General features: G+C 42.6%; 1 protein-coding gene across 6 annotated transcripts in view; it reads left to right on the plus strand.

The window, feature by feature from the left end:
* Positions 1-4,894: 4,894 nt before the first annotated feature.
* The window catches only part of NFX1 (nuclear transcription factor, X-box binding 1), a 231,236-nt gene continuing 213,785 nt past the window's right edge, over positions 4,895-22,345 (plus strand). For 2 of the 6 annotated variants that reach the window (XR_013345235.1, XM_077810831.1), the window contains exon 1: positions 4,895-4,980. Coding sequence is in view for 4 of the 6 variants with exons in the window: in XM_077810831.1 (XP_077666957.1) it covers positions 4,956-4,980 (25 nt within the window). In the remaining 2 variants the exon portion in view is untranslated. The remainder of the gene's footprint in view (positions 4,981-22,345) is intronic. The other 4 variants (XM_077810830.1, XM_077810829.1, XR_013345236.1 and 1 more) reach the window with 3 other exon arrangements.

Genomic DNA, 22,345 nt, shown 5'->3' on the forward strand with positions numbered 1-22,345 from the left:
TGACTTTTGCACCATCATGCTGTAATCAATCGCCGTTTGACAAGTGCTTGTTTTCTTAAATTGTTCTTCTAATCTTTTATCTTGTTCTTTCATCAAGTTTCTCAGGGAGTTACCCCATAGAATCATAGAATCATAGAATATCAGGGTTGGAAGGGACCCCCGAAGGTCATCTAGTCCAACCCCCTGCTCGAAGCAGGACCAATTCCCAGTTAAATCATCCCAGCCAGGGCTTTGTCAAGCCTGACCTTAAAAACTTCCAAGGAAGGAGATTCCACCACCTCCCTAGGCAACGCATTCCAGTGTTTCACCACCCTCTTAGTGAAAAAGTTTTTCCTAATATCCAATCTAAACCTCCCCCACTGCAACTTGAGGCCATTACTCCTCGTTCTGTCATCTGCTACCATTGAGAACAGTCTAGAGCCATCCTCTTTGGAACCCCCTTTCAGGTAGTTGAAAGCAGCTATCAAATCCCCCCTCATTCTTCTCTTCTGCAGGCTAAACAATCCCAGCTCCCTCAGCCTCTCCTCATAAGTCATGTGTTCTAGACCCCTAATCATTTTTGTTGCCCTTCGCTGGACTCTCTCCAATTTATCCACATCCTTCTTGTAGTGTGGGGCCCAAAACTGGACACAGTACTCCAGATGAGGCCTCACCAATGTCGAATAGAGGGGGACGATCACGTTCCTCGATCTGCTTGCTATGCCCCTACTTATACATCCCAAAATGCCATTGGCCTTCTTGGCAACAAGGGCACACTACTGACTCATATCCAGCTTCTCGTCCACTGTCACCCCTAGGTCCTTTTCCGCAGAACTGCTGCCTAGCCATTCGGTCCCTAGTCTGTAGCGGTGCATTGGATTCTTCCGTCCTAAGTGCAGGACCCTGCACTTATCCTTATTGAACCTCATCAGATTTCTTTTGGCCCAATCCTCCAATTTGTCTAGGTCCTTCTGTATCCTATCCCTCCCCTCCAGCGTATCTACCACTCCTCCCAGTTTAGTATCGTCCGCAAATTTGCTGAGAGTGCAATCCACACCATCCTCCAGATCATTTATGAAGATATTGAACAAAACCGGCCCCAGGACTGACCCCTGGGGCACTCCACTTGACACCGGCTGCCAACTAGACATGGAGCCATTGATCACTACCCGTTGAGCCCGACAATCTAGCCAGCTTTCTACCCACCCTATAGTGCATTCATCCAGCCCATACTTCCTTAACTTGCTGACAAGAATACTGTGGGAGACCGTGTCAAAAGCTTTGCTAAAGTCAAGAAACAATACATCCACTGCTTTCCCTTCATCCACAGAACCAGTAATCTCATGATAAAAGGCGATTAGATTAGTCAGGCATGACCTTCCCTTGGTGAATCCATGCTGGCTGTTCCTGATCACTTTCCTCTCATGCAAGTGCTTCAGGATTGATTCTTTGAGGACCTGCTCCATGATTTTTTCAGGGACTGAGGTGAGGCTGACTGGCCTGTAGTTCCCAGGATCCTCCTTCTTCCCTTTTTTAAAGATTGGCACTACATTAGCCTTTTTCCAGTCATCCGGGACTTCCCCGGTTCGCCACGAGTTTTCAAAGATAATGGCCAATGGCTCTGCAATCACAGCCGCCAATTCCTTCAGCACTCTCGGATGCAACTCGTCCGGCCCCATGGGCTTGTGCACGTCCAGCTTTTCTAAATAGTCCCTAACCACCTCTATCTCCACAGAGGGCTGGCCATCTCTTCCCCATTTTGTGATGCCCAGCGTAGCAGTCTGGGAGCTGACCTTGTTAGTGAAAACAGAGGCAAAAAAAGCATTGAGTACATTAGCTTCTTCCACATCCTCTGTCACTAGGTTGCCTCCCTCATTCAGTAAGGGGCCCACACTTTCCTTGGCTTTCTTCTTGTTGCCAACATACCTGAAGAAACCCTTCTTGTTACTCTTGACATCTCTCGCTAGCTGCAGCTCCAGGTGCGATTTGGCCCTCCTGATTTCATTCCTACATGCCCGAGCAATATTTTTATACTTTTCCCTGGTCATATGTCCAACCTTCCACTTCTTGTAAGCTTCTTTTTTATGTTTAAGATCCGCTAGGATTTCACCGTTAAGCCAAGCTGGTCGCCTGCCATATTTACTATTCTTTCGACTCATTGATTACATGCTTGATTACAGCTATCTTGTCCCCATTGATAGGTGCCTGTCTCATCTTTAGAGTTGTAAATCTGCCCTTCTCTGACATTTCAATAGGGGCGTGTTGCAACCGCCTGGTGCCCTTGCCTCTGTCTTTGGTTCCTCCCTAGAGGGGAGGGATAGCTCAGTGGTTTGGCCTGCTAAACCCAGGGTTGTAAGTTCAATCCTTGAGGGGGCCATTTAGGGATCTGGGAAAAAATTGGTCCTGCTTTGAGCAGGGGGTTGGACAAGATGACCTCCTGAGGTCCCTTCCAACCCTGACATTCTATGATATGATTCTATGAACATCTGGTTCAGTGATGGCTTTCACACTTCTCTCTTAACACACACATTCTCATTCACACACAAAACAGAATTGATTTACACAGAACATTTTGAACGGGAACATCAAGTTGCAATGCAAAAGAAAAACAATCATTGCATTCTTTTACTTATTTTAAAATGCTAAACCTACAACAAAGTGGTGACCCTGAAAGGTTTGTTACTGCCTTGAAATCAGTCCAGACACAGATTCTGGTTGATGCATCTGTACCAATGGCCCATTAGGCCACTCCTTTCTGCTATTCAAAAAGGGTGGCTGGCAGGATACGGTCAAATCATACATCAATATATTTAATACAGGCTACATTATTATTTTTTATCCTTCATTCTAAATTATATAAAATACAAACATAAAATCCTACTACTACAGCTTAACCAGGAGATCTTCAGTGATCTAAAAATCAAGAAAGAGTCCTACAAAAAGTGGAAACTATGTCAAATTACAAAGGATGAATATAAACAAATAACACAAGCATGTAGGGACAAAATTAGAAAGGCCAAGGCACAAAACGAGATCAAACTAGCTAGAGACATAAAGGGTAACAAGAAAACATTCTACAAATACATTAGAAGCAAGAGGAAGACCAAGAACAGGGTAGGCCCGTTACTCAACAAGGGGGAAAAACAATAACAGAAAATGTGGAAATGGAAGAGGTGCTTAATTACTTCTTTGCATCAGTTTTCACCAAGAAGGTTGATGGTGATTGGACGTCTAACATAGTGAATGCCAGTGAAAATGAGGTAGAATGAGAGGCAAAAATAGGAAAAGAACAAGTTAAAAATTACTTAGACAAATTAGATGTCTTCAAGTCACCAGGGCCTGATGAAATGCATCCTAGAATACTCAAGGAGCTGACTGAAGAGATAGCTAAACCATTAGCAATTATCTTTAGTTGCCCTTTTCTAGTCTCCTGAAATCTCTCCCGTCTTCCATGACTTTTTAAAGTGCCAATCTATAGAAAAGGAAATAAGGACAACCAAGGGAATTACAGACCAGTCAGTTTAACTTATGTACCCAGAAAGATAGTGGAGCAAATAACTAAGCAATCAGTTTGCAAACATCTAAAAGAAAATAAGGTGATAAGTAACAGTCAGCGTGGATTTGTCAACAACAAATTGTGTCAGACCAACCTGATAGCTTTCTTTGACAGGGTAACAAGCCTTGTGGATGGGTGGGAAGTGGTCGATGTGCATAAAATTGTGTGGCATGACCTTCTCATAAACTAGGGAAACGCAACCTAGATGGAGCTACAATAAGGTGGGTGCAAAACTGGTTGGAAAACCATTCCCAGAGAGTAGTTATCAGTGGTTCACAGTCATGCTGGAAGGGCATAACGAGTGGGGTCCTGCAGGGATCAGTTCTGGATATGTTTCTGTTCAATATCTTCATCAATGGTTTAGATAATGCATAGAGAGTACACTTATAAAGTTTGCAGCGATACCAAGCTGAGAGGGATTGCAAGTGCTTTGGAGGATAGGGTTAAAATTCAAAATGATCTGGACAAACTGGAGAAATGGTCTGAAGTTAATAAGATGGAATTCAATAAGGACAAATGCAAAGTACTCCATTTAGGAAGGAACAATCAGTTGCACGCATACAAAATAGGAAATGACTTCCTAGGAAGGAGTACTGTGGAAAGCGATCTGGGGGTCATAGTGGACCACAAGCTAAATATGAGTCAACAGTGTAATTCTGCTGCAAATAAAGGGAATGTCATTCTGGGCTGTATTAGCAGGAGTGTCCTAAGCAAGCCATGATTAGGCCTTAGCTGGAGTATTGTTTTCAGCTCTGGGCACCACATTTCAGGAAAGATGTGGAGAAACTGGAGAAAGTCCAGAGAAGAGCAATAAAAATGATTAAAGGTCAAGTTTTCTAGACCTTATGAGGGAAGACTGAAACATAATAACCATTTTCAAGTACATAAAAGGTTGTCACAAGGAAGAGGGAGAAGAATTGTTCCCTTTAACCTCTGAGAATAGGACAAGAAGCAATGGGCTTAAATTGCAGCAAGGGAGGTTTAAGAAAAACTTCCTGTCAGGGTGGTTAAGCACTGGAATAAATTGCCTAGGGAAGGGAATCTCCATCAGTGGAGATTTTTAAGAGCAGGTTGGACAAACACGTGTCAAGGATGGTCTAGATAACTTTGTCCTGCCATGAGTGCGGGGGACAACAAAAGAGTGCAGGGGACAAACTGCTATCAGATAGCAGTTTTTTTTACCATAGCAGTTTCTTACAATCCATTACGTATCAGTAACTGCTACAGTTAGCACGTTTCCTACACTACAACTGGCTCCAGGACAGCGCGCTCCCGTCTCAGAGCTACGCCAGGCCAGGCCCCTGCCGCGCGCTCTTGGCCCTGCCTCCTCCCCGGGTTGTGGGTGTGGCCTACGTGGCGCCGAGAGTTCCCTTGGCCGGGAGTGGGACGGCGTTTGGTTAGGCGCGTGCGCGGGGCCGGCATGGCGGAGGCGCGGACGGGCTCAGGTAGGGCTTTCCGGGTCTTGGCTGTGACGGCGCTCCCCGGGGAAGGGCTGGGGACGGGACTTCGGCTCGGGGACCTGCCTGCCTGTCTGTCTTTAGAGCCTGCCCGTTGCGGGGTCTGGGGGCAGAACCAGCCCCGCTGACGGCGCGGGAACCCAGATTGGCCGGCACGCGGCCCTGTGCGCTGCGCGAGCTCATGGCAGGGGTGGTTTGTCCGCGCGGGCACCAGCGAAGCCGCCTCCCCAGGTCTGTGCGAGCAGCAGCCTGCTCCTGGCAGGGCTCTTCTCCCCCACCGGGCCTTGCGCCCCGGCGCCGGGAGAGAAATGTTCCTGGGAAAGCATTAGGGGATCAGTGATTTGGTCTCCTAGAGCAATTTCTACGCCTCTGAGCTCGCTTCACAGCTCCTGCCAGCAATTTTTTTCCTAATAAAAAATTGTAGTCAAGTTGGGGGAAAAGTGAGTTTTTTCAAAGTTGAATTAACTGTAATTTTGCTGTATTGCAAAATCTTATCGGTGGGCACAAAGCATGATTTCACCATGTAACATAAGCAAAGACAAACAAATGCAAAAGTTTAGGAACACAATTATAAAACTGAGTATTTCAAAGTCCGGAATCTTCAGATGTCCTTATTCTTACAGCAACCTTGGTGCATAAGACAGTCCCTCTTCGTGATGGGATAAACATTTGTTTCTAATCTAGTAAGTAGTGAGGTATTAGTGAAGGCCACTAAAATTCATTTTTAAATATTTGTTTTATTATCTGGGAATTTTATCTATATGAGGGAGTGTATGTGTGTGAGGTGGTGGGTGGAAGGAGCAGGCCCTGGGGGGTGGGGCAGAGGTTGGGGGGCGGGGGTTGTATTGCAGAGGGAGACTGACTCATCCTTACCACACAGCAGGAGATCCTGACCCATGGGACTGGGCCTAGCTCTCCACTTTTACTCCTAGGGGGATTCTGCATGCCTGCAGAAAATGTACAACCTCCTCCCCCAAATTCCTGTGCTTCCCTGCAGAAAACAATAGGGAAGCAAAGGGAACCCGTGCTGGGGGGGGAGGGAACAACCATGGGTGCAGGTTTTTTTCAGGGGTTGCTCCCCCAACAGAGGCGAGGCATGGGGTTACATGCCACTGCCCCCCCTCATTTCTGCAAGCGCAGAACTGCTAAGCTGAAAGAGGCTGCTGCTGACTCTGCAGCTGAACGCCACCTCTTAGGTCCTAGTGCCAGTGGTGCTCCCCTTTTGTATCCTGGGAGCCTTCCTGTTTTCAGTGCAACCATGAGTGTGGGTGGTGGGGCTGGGTGAGGGGGTAAAGGGAAGGGATGGGGAGGGGTGGAATGGGGGAGGGGAATGGAGAAGGAAAGAGGATAGGAGAATTGCACAGGGAAGCGGGAGCCCAGCATGTGGCATCTCCTAGGCAACAGCTGGGGCTCCCTCCTTCAGCAGGCCCATCGAACCCTTACCGTGACAAGCCCTACACTTGGACCCCTCCAATGAGCCCAGACCCCCCATCCCACTGATCCCCAAGCAGCTGCACCAGGACCCCCACCCCATCAAGCCCTACTCCCCCAGCACCTGGACCCCCTACTGGGCCCCATCTCCCCACATCCAGCCACCCGCCACCTTCCCCTCCCGCCCCCCCCCCCCGCTAAGCCCCAACCACCTTCATCTGGATCCCATGGAGCATCCCATTGCTCCTGCACCCAGAACCCCCCAACGAGCCCCTGTACATCCAGATCTCCCACTGAGCTGCCTGCACTCAGATTGCCCCACGCAGAAATCTCTCACCCCACATCTGTATCCCCCCACACTAAGCCCCTCTGCACTTGGAACCTGCTGGGCTGAGCCAGCCCAACCACTTCTGGGGCAGGCCCAGGGTGTTTCTGGGGCAGGCTCACTGCCAAGTCCCTGTACCTTGGGGCTTCTGGTGTTCTCCCACCTAAATACAGCCAGTGGCCTATGCTCCCCACTGCCATGCTGAAGCCACATTTATTTATTGACATATAAAATTTGCAGAATTTTAAAATATGGTGTGCATAATTTTTGATTTTTTGGTGCAAAATTCCCTCAGGAGTACTGCTTTGCAGCTTGGGCTTTTTGATGTGGTAGAGACGGGTGTAACAAAATCCAATGGCTGAAGTTGAAGCTAGACAACTTCAGACTGGAAATAAGGTGTATATTTTTAACAGTGAGGGGAATTGTTACAATGGTTAGTGTTGATTCTCCTTCACTGACAACTTTTAAATAAAGATTGGATGCTTTTCTAAAAGATATGCTCTAGGAATTTTATCAACATTCTGTTGCCTATGTTATACTGGAGGTTAGACTAGATGATTACAATGGTTCCTTCTGGTCTTGCAACCTATGGATGTGTGGGGTGAGTTTATTTTATTTCGTGTTAGGTGTTATTTTTGAGCTTTCTATGGAAGAGTTATATTGTATATTCTGAAAATATTAGTTGTTATTTCTCTCCCTTTATGTTTTTAATATTATGTTGCACGTAAGTAGTTAGGTTGGTTTCCTACGGTCATAAAAAATAAAAGACTCTGGTGATGGAGGTAAAGCTCAAAATATTAAAATCTTTAAGCTGGACTATAAACTGGACAGAAAGCTGGCTAGATTGTCAGGCTCAATGGGTAGTGATCAATGGCTCCATGTCTACTTGGCAGCCGGTATCAAGCGGAGTGCCCCAAGGGTTGGTCCTGGGGCCGTTTTTGTTCAATATCATATGATAACTCCTGTCCTCTTCCTGTCAGTGAACAAAGGGATTAGCTAGTACAACTGATATTGTTCCAGTGTTGTGTTGGTCTGAAACCTGATTGGGGGTGGTCAAAAGCTCTTGTAATTTGGTATGATTGGAGATGGCTTTTAGTTAGTTTTTTGTGAAATCATTTTTTTAACTTCTCATATGCTCCTCTGGGGAAGAGGTCCTAGTGACTGTAGAAGGTCATCAGGTTCTGCTAGCTCTGTCTGCAAACAAATACATGAATTTGTTATGGTAATGAATTATTATGTTCAGAATTTTGAAACCTGAAATTACTACCCAGTTACCTCTTTTTGTAATCTGCTGGTTCTTATCACAAATTTATCTATGGTTGTTTCTGGATCATGGAGATTTTTTAATTCTTTTTGCTACAGGTGATATACTGTAGCTATGTGACATACATAATGTGACTGAAACACTATCATTGGCAGATAACTCTGAAACTATATAAAATAAGGAGTACTAGTGACACCTTAGAGACTAACCAGTTTATTTGAGCATAAGCTTTCGTGAGCTACAGCTTATGCTCAAATAAATTGGTTAGTCTGTAAGGTGCCACTAGTACTCCTTTTTGCGAATACAGACTAACACGGTTGCTATTCTGAAACCTATATAAAATTACGGTGATCGTGAAGGTGGATAGTCTTCAGAATCCTGTATGTTGAGGATGGATTCTCCTAAACAAAATAAGTTAATGTAGTTATTTAATTATTATTACCATACTGCTCATTTGGTATTACTCATTGTATTCGCTGACACTCAGTACTGCTTTAAAGGTGAAATTGTAAAAGGAAGATCTGCCTATTTCAGCTTTTTTTTATCACAACTGTAGCTAAAATGATAGTACCATAGAGTAACAACTATATTTTTTGCTCAAACATGAGAATTCAAGAATAGTCTAGAAGGAAGACAGGCAATCCTTGAGAAAGAAGTATGAAATAAAAAAGTTTACAAACCTGAAGATCCTGCATGTTCAGACATGTTCCTTTCCAACTCAGCTGCCTCCTGTGAAGGTACACTTCTCATGATGTTGTTTCACTCGGGCAGCTAGGCCTTGCATCTCTTTGCTGCGCTGTTTTCATTTTGACACATGCCTGTTTTTACCCATAGGTAGAGGAACTTCATTAAAATACTCCCAAACTGGGTCTTCTTTACAGCCTGCTGCTGTTATAGGTTTTCCCTTCTAGTTAGAGAATGGTATGGTAGATCTCAGATCAATGAAGGCTACACTCAGAAAAGACCTCAAGACTCCTGAAATATGCTGTTCAAACAGTTTCACTTTTGTTTCTAGTGCCTACTCCCTTCTCACATTTATCTCCAGACTTCCTGTCCAGATCTGTTCAGCCCCAAACAATCTTCTATTCATTGAACTTTTTGAAACTTTGCACTTTTAGAGAGAGGTAAGGGATTGACTCTGTGTACACAAATTTGCAGAGGGACAATAACGTTGTTGTTTCTCTCCTCTATGTATTTATTTATTTATTTATTTTAAAACATTTTTGCTGTTAACAAGCATGTTATCTGTGGAGACACAAATCCACAGTTTGAGAACTGCAAAACTGAGCATCTCTGATGGTATCTTCCAGAGTGAGCACTGAGTCCCATTGGGTAGATAGAAAGATTAACCTACATAATCTTTTCAGAAGCCCCTGAAACTCCATAAGATTGGGTCCCTAATCCATGAACTACTGGAACTCATTTACAAAACTTTTCTTAAACATTACATGAATATATTGTCTCATACTATAGAATTAGAATTTATAATCCCTATTCCATGATGAGACATCTTTGAACTATAATGTATGTTAATTAAAACTATTTTTAGATTGATTTTTGAGGAAAAAACCTGATTTAAATTTAAAAAAATCCCATTTTTAAAATAATTTATTTTTATCCACGCTGCTAAATATACAATAACACAGACATTATCTTCCCACATGTCTTTTGAGGGTCATTTATTTTGCAGAATGTTTAACCCTTTCTAGCCATGTATAACACTAGTCTGTAGAACCAGTTCCCACTCGCACATAGGGAAGGACTTCTACGCCAAGTTCTTCCTGATACCGAAAAAGAACGGTGGTTGGAGACCCATTCTGGATCTAAAATCACTCGAGATCTGTAAAGATACAAAGCTTCAAGATGGTTACTCTTGCAACAATAATCCCATCTCTGGACCAAGGGGACTGGTTCTTGGCCCTCAACATATAAGATGCTTATGCATATCGCGATCCATCCATCCCATAGAAAGTTTCTACAGTTCGATCTGGTGCACGACCACTTTCAATACAAGATGCTCCCATTGGTCTATCATCTGCACCAAGAGTGTTCTCAAAGGTCCTTTCTGTGGTAGCCCCACACCTTTGCACAAAAGCGATTATGATATTCTCATATCTAGACAATTGCCTGCTCTAAGCACTCTCCTTCGACACTTTGAGGGCCACAAAAAAGACCATGGACTTATTCCTTCAGCTGGGACTATAGGTAAATGTCCACAAGTCCACAGTAGTGCAGGACAACATCTGGAATTCATAGGAGCCTACCTAGAAGTGGTAGCAGCCAAAGCCTGCCTTCCATCACAAAGATTCAACACCTTAGCCAACTTAATCTCAACGATCCAGGCCAGCCATAAGACCTCTGCCAGAAACAGTCTTCATCTACTGGGACATATGTCAGCAGGCACTTTTGTAATAAATCATTCAAGACTTCACATGAACTGCCTTCAAGGATGGCTCAGAACAGCATACGTACCAAGCAAACACAGCTGAAACAAACTTCTGTTGATGCCCCCATCTGTGGAAAAACTCCCTTGACTGGTGGAAAGACCCTCACAGTATCTGTGCAGGGGTTCCCTTCACTCAACCACCCCCAACATTAATACTGACAACAGATGCATCCCTATTTGGATGGGAAGCCCACATGGACACCCACGCTATTCAAGGCAAATGTTCCCCTCTCAAATTCACACTACATGTCAACTTACTAATGCCTGCTCATGTTTCTTGCTGCTCATCAGGGGCAAGCATATAGAGATAGATAGGTTTCACATAAACCGTGAGGGAGGAGCAAGATCACCTTTCCTGTGTGGCAAGGCAGTGAAACTCTGGAACTGGTGCATTTGCCACCGCATCAACATCTCAGCAGCTTACCTCCCAGGCATACAGAACGCTACAGTGGATGCTCTCCAAGAGAATTTTTCTCAGGCTCATGAATGGGAAATAGACCCTCCATTCTCCACAGCATATTTCTATGTTGGGGAGTCCCAAAGATAGATTTATTCACCACAACCAAGAAAAAGGAGTGCTTCCAGTTCTGCGCCAGGGCTAGCCTGGGTCATCACTCTCTCAGAGATGCCTTTCTCCTACAACGGAGCACAAGTCTCTTCTGTGACTTTCTGCCAGTTCCTCTGATATCCAAGGTCCTGTTTAAGATAAGAAGAAAGAGCACTTATAGCTCTCATCTGGGCAAGACAAACATTTGTCCGCCAATCACTCTCCAGCTTGTTCCTCATCTCCTCTTTCAGGATGCTGGCCAGATCCATCCAATATACAGGTTCTCCGACCCAAGGCATGGCTCCTCAATGGTTTTAAATCTTGGAAATGACCTGCTCTGAGGATATAAAGATTGTGCTGTTACATAGCAGGAAACTACTCATCACACATATATTCAAAAGAAGAAGAGATTCCAGCTCTCGTGTGACTTGAGGCACATTACTCCTATATCCTCTCTACTACACTTGTGCTACATTACAGCCTACAACTAAAAATGTCAGAATTATCTCTAAGCTGCATAAAAGTGCATCTTGCAGCCATCACCGCCTTTCATCATAAGATAGATGGTTATTTTGTGTTCGCCTATCCTACAATAAGATTTCTGAAGGGTGTGAGTAACCTCTTCCCACAAATCAGATGTCTCACTGTGGCATAGCATCTCAGACTTGTGCTTAGGTGCTTTATGTGGCCTCACTTCGAACCCATGGCCACAGGCTTTCTTGTACACCTCTCTATGAAATCTGCATTCCTAGTGGCCATTACGTCTGCTTGGAGAGCAGGAAAGAGAGGGGCTCTAGTGGCATACCCCTATTTACAATCTTTTTCAAATATAAGGTTACATTATAACCACACCCCAAGTTCCTACTGATTTCAGATTTCTATATAAACCAGTTTATCCACCTCCCAGCTTTTTTTTTTCCAAAACTGCACTGGAACAAAAGGGAGGCGACACTGGATGTCAGGAGAGCCCTAGCTTTCTATTTGGGTAGAACTAAGACCTTCAGGAAATCTCCTAGACTATTTCTTCCCATTGCAGACAGATCTAAGGGATCCTCAATCTCTAAACAAAGACTCTCTAGGTGGATATCGGATTGCATTACCTATTGCTACCTCGCTCATGACCTTCATTCTTTTTCTGGACTTCAAATTCACTCCACGAGATCTCTCTCCACTTCCATAGCCTTCGTCAAGAACATTCTGGTCACAAAAATATGCAGAGCAGTGACTTGGACATCTGCTCATATATTTGCTGAACATTGTGCAGTCACCCATAACTCCGCATCCAATGCCATATTTGGCTACACTGTCTTATCCTCAATACTAGACTCGACTGAAGCTCCACCACTCCATTAGGGGTACAGAGTCACCTAGAGTGGAGTGGCCATAGGGACTTTACTTGAAGAAGAGAGGGTTACTTACCTTGTCAGTAACTGTGGTTCTTAGATACGTGTCTCTGTTTGTGCTCCACTACCTGCCCTCCTCCCCTCTTTCTAGTTCTTACCAATGAGCTCTGCAGTAAAGAAGGAACTGAGGATGGTTTGCCCATGTGGCGTTATGTAGCCCTGATGCAGGGCACAAGACTGGGAGAGAACATCTTCAGGTTGAACAAACATTGCTATCTAAAATCTTTGTTCTGAGGCGTAGGGCGTGAATACACTTAGTGTGGTGAACCCTTAGGAACACACATCTAGAAGAACCAGAGTTATTACACAAGGTGAGTAACGCTCTCTTTTGTGAACTTTAGGTACTACAAAGCAGTGACCTACAAAATGATTCTAATAATAAAATATACCTTGCAGATAAAGGAATATGTGTTTTGTGTTCTATATGACTAATACTTTTTTCTACTTAAAAATTTAAGAAAATTCAGAAACAAAAGGTTTTTTAACTTGAGTTGTGGTTTATCTCCATCAAACTTTAAGGTTCAAGAAACACAAAATTAGGGATTGAACTTCAACTGTTTTTTTCTTGTATTATATCATCACAAAAATCACACCATAGCCTTAACGTCAACCAAAATATGGAATAACTTTTGTTTTCTGTTTAATATGTATATATTGAACATTTCCTTATTACACTTGTGTTTAACTTACAAAATGAGTTAGCAGTTTTTCCTCCAAACAGTATCAAAAGGAGTATCAGCAAAAACAAAAATTCCAAAACAACATCATTCTATGGGGAGAATGTACTTTCTGAAAGTATGTTACTGCAAATATAGAAAGTAAAACACATAACTGAATATTTCTTCATATGTGGGATACTTTGCAGGCAGTACAGATATGAAAATCAGGGAAAATAAACCTTTTTCTAGGGAAGTTTATATACAAAAATATTTTATCCAATCTTTTAAAATCTACAAGCTGAATAAAATTTTCCCATTAGGAATTTTGCATTATGAACAACTAAAATAAAACATAACTCCTTGCTGTGGGGAAGAAACTCTGCATTTTCACACCTGGCCTGATGACTTTGTCTCAATTACCATATATACTCGATCATAAGCAGGTTTGTTTATAAACTGACACCGCCCCGCTCCCCCCAAGATGGATAAGTAAAAATGGAAAATTTTTATGACCCATTTATAAGCCGACCCTATAATTCAGGGATTGGCAAACTTTGGCTCCTGGGCCATCAGGATAAGCCGCTGGTGGGCTGAGACTGTTTGTTTACCCCGAGCATCTGCAGGCATGGAGGTAAGCCTAAGTAAACAAAGTGTCCCAGCCCACCGACAGCTTACCCTGATGGGCTGGGACAGCAACTGGTGGGGAAATTTTGGGGGGCGGGGGGAGAGAAGCTGGGGGTCGGGGAGTAACCCCTGTGACCACCCCCCACACGACCCCACCCCTAGTCCGGGACCCCCACAGTCTCCCCATCCCATCCCTTCCCACCTTAGCTGGGGCGGGCCAGGGAAGAATGTCTCTGGCCTGGCTGGAGCTGCTCTCATAGACTGGGTGGCGCAGCTGCAGCCTGCTTTGGCGGGCTGGGCTGGGCGATGCGGCCGCACTCTGCCAGCCCCAGAGCTGCAGCTGCTTTGGAGGCTGGGGGGAGAGCATCGTTGCCAGAAGCAGAGAGACTCTGGCCCCGCCTCCTCCCTTCTGCCTTTGCTGGCTGTGCTGCCTCTCCTTGCCCCTTCTGTTGGGGGGAAGGGGTGTGTCCCACCTCTCCCTCTCTATACCTGTTCATTAGCCGACCCCCTTCTCTGATGCTTCCCTTTTTTACTAAAAAAATTTGGTTTATGAATGAGTATATACTTTGATTAGTATCACAATTAAATTAAAAATGGCACTTCTTTTCCTTTTAATTAAATGTAATTTTTTTATTATAAGGGGTACTATAACTTTTAATAATAAAAGCAATTAACAATAGAGTATGATATGTTGTGAACATTATATATTAAAATTTTAAATTAAAGCTTGAAGTTAATTCAAAATTTTCAATTTGTAGTTTGGAATTGGGGATGGGTGTGATTTTTGTAAAGATACAAAATATGATTTGTCTTGTTTTATGAATTGTAGTTGAAGGTTAATTCTTACCTGTGTCTCCTTTATAAGGTTTGATGGGGAGGAACTGCAACTACATTAAAAAATATTTATTATTTCTGATTACCTTATGAAAAACCCAGCTGCTGAAAACTTTTATTTTTCTTTGTCCTAGAATCATAGATTCAAGCTCGAAAGGGATTATTATTATTATCATCTAATCTGAAAAATCAGTAAAAAGCTTACTGGTTTGGAAGCTTTTTGTACTAGTCTACCAAGGAGTTTCTAAACCTGTAAGGTCATGAGCTATTGAACATTTAAAATGTGGTTGTCAGTGTATTAAAAGTTTGGTCATGTTGTTTTACTTTATAAAAATTGACAGTTTCACATCTCAAAAAAAGTTACTGTCTGATGTTTGTTCTGCGCGGCTGGAAAGTTCTATTGTCCACTGAAAATAGTAAACTATGTAAAAAGTACTCATTTTAAAATAAATTGAATGTCCATCCCTTAAGATTGAAAAGATAACATTACAAATGTAATCCAAGTGTGAACTAATATAGTGCTGTATTTCTAAATCTGCATGCAAATAGCTCCAGACCCTTTGGTGCTGTGCTTAGTTTTCTTAAGTTTCCGCACTGGTGATAACTGACGGTTGTGTTGTCTGATTTCACTGCCTGCTGTTCAAAAACCTGTGCCTATCAGTGAAACTGACAGAATTCAGATAGATTTCCCCCTGCTGCTGCTTAGGTAAAGTTTGAACAGTACGGTACAAGCATTCAAGCTGTTCACTGGAGAGTAGGACTCAAAAACAGAGGCTAAGTTGAATGCATTCTTTTGCAGTACTGGAAAGCTGAGGAGTGAAACAGGGCACTCCCAATCCAACTATGTAGCAGCTAGTGGGCTCTGGGATGGGAGAGAATATTCCTTCTACTTTCTAGAAGCCAAAGCTTGTGACGAGAGGCAAAGGGAGGCTTCAAATTCAGTCATCTTCTAGCCAGAGTCTAATGGAAAGATGGAGCCTGGTGAGGGTCCAGAGACATTTCCCTGGCAGAAGTCCCAGCAGTTTCATTTTGTCCCAGCAGCTTGGGAGCATGGTGGCTGGCTTATCACCTGTGCATTGCCTGTAAATCTTTCCTTCCTCCATCTTTTGTGTCATACGTTGAGTAGTAGGTTTAATGATATCTATAACTTGTCACTGTGGAATCGTTACTCAACACAGAGCTCTGGCATTTAGTGGAGGTTCACTGTTGGTGAATTAAGTCTGAATGTTGCTGGAGTACACTTAGATCTAGCTGACAGGGCTTGAAAAGCTCACCAGTATACGAGTGGATGTTTGTGAGGTGGAAAAATGCGTGATTCGAAGAAGGAGATGTTCATAAGAATGGTGGGAGGAGATTCTGGGAGGGAGGGAAGGAAGGAAGAAATACAGGAAATACGAGGGAGGAGGTAGAGGACACGAAGTTGGGAAAGATGAGAGTGGGAAGAAAAGAAAAATGATAGTGGAAACTGCTCAAGAAAAGATAAATCATGATCTGAAATAGGAAAGTGGAGTGAAACCAGGAAGGGAAAGAAGTTGTAAAAGAAGCAGAAAAGATGTGGTAAGTTACATTTAAAAAAAAAAAAGACATTATTTGACAATATTACATTTAACTGTGGGTACTCAAACGTGCACAACTGTTTTGCTTGAAGTGTTGGGCCACGTGATGTGGCAGCACATTTACTTTTCACATAGGTAACTAGACTTTGTCCTTGAACTGAAACATATTGTTTTTTCTCTGGTCCCCCCCAAGTTCTGTATTGTGGTTTCATCTTACAGCTATGCCAGAGGTTTTGTCTACACTAGAGATACTTGATGTAGTAACTACAATTTGAACTCACAGTACGTCTATAACACATTTTGCTTCCAGCAATGACAGGTGTCATACCACTGCTTTGTGCAGTGGAGTTCAGAAGGATTTAGCAGGCCAGAAGACATGTACCTTTCTCTCCAACTTTGTGCTACTATCAGTAGTGCTACTCAGAGAAAACCATCATACTGGTGTACTGCCAGCTAGTCTGAAGCCAGTGTTTGGTTGCTGGTGGCCATCTGAGGAGATAAGGAGGATCAGGACCAGCTGAACTGTCACTCTCAAGACTTTAGTATATAAAAATATGATTAGCTGAGAGGCGTATAACTTTGAGCAGCACAGAGATACTTTAGAGACTTAAGGCCTACAACAATAGCAGCTCTGGCTTGAGGCTGAAAATGTATCTATTCTGTAGTAATCTACACAGAATCCTTAGTGCTTGCACTTCCAAGCTGCCCTAAATGCTACAAGATAGCACAGAGGCAACTTACGCAGTGTGAAATAGAAAAATAACTGCTCTCTTAAACTGGTGGATCAGAGGGATGAAGAGCTGCACTGCAGTGTGTCAGTGGTGTTGCTGAGATCTTCGTGGGATCCCAGCATCCAGACATGGCAGTGGAGATGGCAGCTGAGATTTTGTCAGGAAGGAGGGGAATACTGACAAAACTTTCTGTACTAGATATGCAGGTTTGATTATACTATGGACAGACTGGAGCTGTTTTTTCAAGCTTTGAGGCCAGAGAGAGTTTTCTGAGTTGTTACGAATGTTGCCATTAGTGTTTTGGTAAGCGAGCGGAGTGGAAGTATCCCCTTTTGTACTTGCTTTGCCATTTCTCACTCTGCTCTGCCTTCAGTTTTCCCTACCTTCCTGACATTATCAACAGCTGCCAGGCCCAGCACTTCTAATCTGGTTGTTCTGTAATTTCCAAACTTTCATAGATTCTAAGACGAGGAGGGACCACTGTGATCATCTAGTCTGACCTCCTGTATGATGCAGGTCATAGAACTTCCCCAAAATAATTCCTAAAGGATATCTTTTTGTTTTTTTTTAAATCCATCTTGGCTTCCAAATCTTGACTTTTTCCTTAACTCTTTTCTCCCTTTTGATGCATGAGCTGCTGTTCCTAGTTAAGATTGAAGTGCCTCGGTCAGTCTACATGTTGTTTGGCTGAGCCATATGTCAGGTACAGACTCAAAATGGTGGATAAACAGGGAAGATTATTGTAGTTATACACTAGCCACAATTTAAATTCTTCCAATTTAATGCCTAAAAAACAGTCCTAGGCATATAATGGTAACAAAGGGATGACACATGAAAGTAAGGGAGAGATAGCTATATTTCCTATCCTGATAGTTGCCAAACCCAAAGTAAAGTTTTGGAAATCTAGCAGAGATACCAATTTTAAGACTTACTTTCCCCAATCCTCGGTTGGATGTCTGAAACATTTCAGAAACCAATTTTTCAAACCTTGCAGTCATATTATGGGGGAAATACATGATTTCCCTCCACAGATACATAGGAGCTCACACTACCTTGCCGTTCATGGAACTGGTCCTCATATCCATGTGAATAACTCTAGCACAGATTTATCAATCTTTGCTCTGACTCTCAAATTGCCTTTTTTTCTTGCTGTGCTTTGCCCTTCACAAAGCAGTTTGTGTGCTGTCTGTGTATAGTAAGTGACCATTAGTCCAGTTACACTGACCACCCTTTTCCTCTCCACTTTGTACCCACAACAGGATTGTTGAAGGGGATATCTTTTTACATGAGTAAACTTTGACATGATTTTCTACAGAGCCTCATGGTTGACAGAGTTGAAGGCTTTGGTCAAATTGATAAAGGCCATATACAGCTCCTCTTGGTGTTGACATTTTTCCTGGATCTGCCTGGCTGCGCAAATCATGGTGGTGATGCCTCTTGATGGTCCAAGGTCACACTGGGACTCTGGAAGTACTTCCTCTGCAAGAGGGAGCAGGCAATTCAGTAAGATTCTAGCAAGAATCTTCCCAACAATGGAGAGGAGGACAATGCCTCTATAGTTGCCACAGACGGCCCTATCTCCCGTTTTGAAAATGATGACTATGTTAACATTACGTAAGTCAGTAGGGATTTCTTTGGTGTGCCAGATTTTGAGCAGCAGCAAATGAAGCTTGTTAGTCAGTGTTTCCTCCTCATATTCTGTACTTCAGCTGGTATTCCATCAGGACCTGATGCTTTTTGGTTCTTTATTTGCTTAATTGCTTTGCGGACCTCCTCAGGTGTTGGTGGGTTGGCAAGAGTTTCCCGGATTGGGTGCTGAATGATGGAGTTGATGGTGTTGTCAGTCACAGTCTATTCTCAATTTAGAAACTTTTGATAGTGTTTCTTGCAGTGCTTTTTGATGGTTTCGTTATCTTTAAGAAAGATACTACCATCTTCAGATCTCGGTGGTGTAAGGCCACATGAGCTTGGTCTGTAAAGGTCTTTGTCTCGCCAAAAAAGCTCCGTATATCATGTCTGTCAATGAATGATTGGATTTCTTGTACTTTGTCCTCCCACCAGTCGTTTTTGATTTCTCGGGTCCTCCTTTGAACTTCAGCTTTGAGCTGATGGAAAGAGCTTTGCTTCAGACTGGATAATAGATGGTTTTGCCAGATGCAGAAAGCTTTTCTCTTCTGGTCCAAAAGGGCTGTGATCTCTTTGTTCTTGGCCGCCATCAAGACTTTGACGACAAATAGCAAGGCCGATGGATTCCTCATAAGTCTCATGGATGGTCTGTTTTAGGGCTTCCCAGTCTTCTTAGACACTTGTGTTTGTCATTTCAAGGGGTGCATATAGTCAGTTTTTCACTGAGGAGTGCTTGGTAGTTCTCTTGGCACACTGTGGATTGAAGTCTTTGGACGTTGTATTGCCATATGTATGGTTTAGATTGCTTTCTATGTTTTGATGCAATCTTGATGAACATGACTGACCTCAACAGGCGGTGGTCAGTCCATTAATTGTTGGCTCCTCTCATGATGTGGGTGATTTGGACATCTCTTAGAGCCTGTGTTCTTACAATGACTTAGTCTAGGAGGTGCCATTGGTTTGAGCGGGAGTGTTGCCAGGTTGTTTTGTACTTGTTGCTTTGTCTGAAGATGGTTTTTGTGATCACAAGGTTGTGCTCTGCTCATTTGCTGATTAGAAGGATGTCATTGGAATTGGTCTTGCCCACTCCTTTTTTCATAGAGCTACTCCATACATTAGAATCTTGGCCAACTCTTGCTTTAAAGTCCCCTAAGAGGATTACCTTATCTGTTTTTGGAATAGATGACTGACAAATCTATCAAGGTCAACGTAGAAGGATTCTTTCGGTTCTTCTTCAGCATTAAATGTTGGTGCATATGCACTGATTATGGTGGCAAATGACTTATTGACCAGTTGGATACAGCGGGTCCTAAGGTGCTTGTTAATGCCAATGGGGACCCCCTGGGGGGCCATGAGCAGGTAACAGGGTGTCTGCCAAAATAAATCAGCAAGCAGGGCTGGCATTAAATTCGCTGGGACCCAGGGCAAAGAGCTGAAGCTGAAGCCCCACCTCCCGGGGATGAAGCCAAAGCCCAAGCAACTTAGCTTCTTGGGGACCTGGGAAACTGCCCTGCTTGCTATCCCCTGCCACCAGCCCTGGCTTTTAATCTGCTGGATATGCAGAAAAACAGTTGCTGTGGCGCAGGTGAGTTGTGGAATTTTTATAGCATGTTGCAGTGGCCTCAGAAAGAAAAAGGTTGAGAACCCCTGGTCTAGGTCACTGTAAAAAGTATTTGTAATGATCGTCTTGTCTTTCTGAGCATGCCACTTATTTAATATATATGGTTTGAATAGCTGATTACTGCTTAAGAAATGAGCATGTTTAAAAATTATCTTTGTACTTATGCATACATAGTGTATTATTGTTGACTTAAACATATTAAGAACACAAGAATGGCCATACTGGGTCAGACCAAAGGTCCATCTAGCCCAGCGTCCTGTCCTCCAACAGTGGCTAATGCCAGGTGCACCAGAGGGAATGAACAGAACAGACAATCATCAAGTGATCAATTCGCTGTTGCTCATTCCCAGCCTCTGGCAAAAAGGAATTATACTAAGGAATGCTCTTTAAAAATGAAAGGCTTGCAATTTGCTAAGTTTAAAAATATACAAGCTTATTTCATCCTAAATCATAAGAAGCTGATGTTTTCATTTTAGAGTAAAGCATGAGCTAATAACTCCTACAAATGTTACCTAACTTTAATATTCTTAAATGTGTGTTTAAAAACAAACCCATAGGTTTATCTCTTTCACAAGGCGGGTGGGGGAATAAGTTAATATACTTCATTAGCTGAAAACTGTAGTAAGGAACTTTTTTTGCCCTTTTTTCTTTCAGGTCTTTCATAAAAGAAAGTAGATTAGGCAGAGTTTGTGTATCTGAAATGTTTAAGCTGTAAATTTCTGGGACACTGGCCATTTTGATCACATGCCTCTATGTCATAGTATGTATTGCTTTTTTTTTTTTTGCGCTGGAGGGTGGATTAAAGGAAATTAAAAATCATCCTTACCTGACCCTTGCTTCAACCTCAACTGTGTAGAGGTTATCTTTCCATAACAAAAGTGCACACACCTGCAGAGATAGAATTAGAAGACAAGACCCACAGCTTTAGAATACACCCCTTTCTGCCACTTGTCTTGACCACTTCTCTGTTTAGCAATGGAAGGACCTTTTTTAATGTTCTAAGCTGCAATATGCTCGTGCAAATTTTTTACCCACTCTTGCTCCAGTGAATTCAATGACAAAAAATTCCATGGATTGGAAATCAGTATTTTTGCCTATTACACCCCAAACCACCCACAACAAAAATAGCTGTTAACCTTATTTAATCACAACCCGATTTCTTCAATTAATAAAGCAGCTGCATGAGTTTTCAAGGAGATACATATATGTAAATCTGGAGGGTTAAAAAAGTCAAATGACACCCAGATTTGAATTTTTTACTTTAGGCTAAATTCTTAATGACCTGTAACATTATCAAACAATTTGAGTTTTCTTCATACTTCTTAAAAACATTCCCTTTTATCTTCAGAATAATTTTAGCAATTTTCTGACTAAACCAGTCTTCTAAGCAAGAGTTAGTGTGACTGAAATATGTCTCTGATTAGGGCTGTCAATTAGTCGCAGTCAACTCATGCGATTAACACAAAAAAATTAGTTGCAGTTTTAATTGCACTGTTAAACAATAGAGTACCAATTGAAATTTATTAAAATGTATTAAATATTTTGGATGTTTTCTACATTTTCAAATATATTGATTTCAGTTACCACACAGAATACAAAGTGTACCATATTCACTTTATATTATTTTTATTACAAATATTTGCACTGTAAAAATGATAAACAAAAGAAATAGTATTTTTCAGTTCACCTCATACAAGTATCATAGTGCAATCTCTTTATCATGAAAGCACAACTTACAAATATAGAGTTTTGCTGTTGTTACATGACTGCACTCAAAAACAAAACCATGTAAAACTTCAGAGCCTACAAGTCCACTCAGTCTGACTTCTTGTTCAGCTAATTGCTAAGAGAAACAAATTTGTTTGCATTTACAGGAGATAATGCAGCTCGCTTCTTATTTAGTGTCACCTGAAAGTGAGAATAGAAGTTTGCATGACATTTTTGTAGCCAGCATCATAAGGTATTTACGTCCCAGATATGCTAAACATTCAAATGCCCCTTCATACTTTGGCCACCATTCCAGAGGACATGCTTCCATGCTGATGACGCTCGTTAATTAAATTTGTGACTGAACTCCTTGGGGGAGAATTGTCTGTTTCCTGCTCTGTTTTACACCTGCATTCTGCCACATATGTCATGTTATAGCAGTCTTGGATGATGACCCTGCATGTTGAATACTTTAACTGCAGGTTTGACTAAACGCAGAGAAGGTACCAATGTGAGATTTCTAAAGATAGCTACAGCACTCGACCCAAGATTTAAGAATCTGAAGTGCTTTCCAAAAGC

Source organism: Eretmochelys imbricata, chromosome 2, assembly GCF_965152235.1.
Source record: "Eretmochelys imbricata isolate rEreImb1 chromosome 2, rEreImb1.hap1, whole genome shotgun sequence".
NCBI classification, from domain to species: domain Eukaryota; kingdom Metazoa; phylum Chordata; order Testudines; family Cheloniidae; genus Eretmochelys; species Eretmochelys imbricata.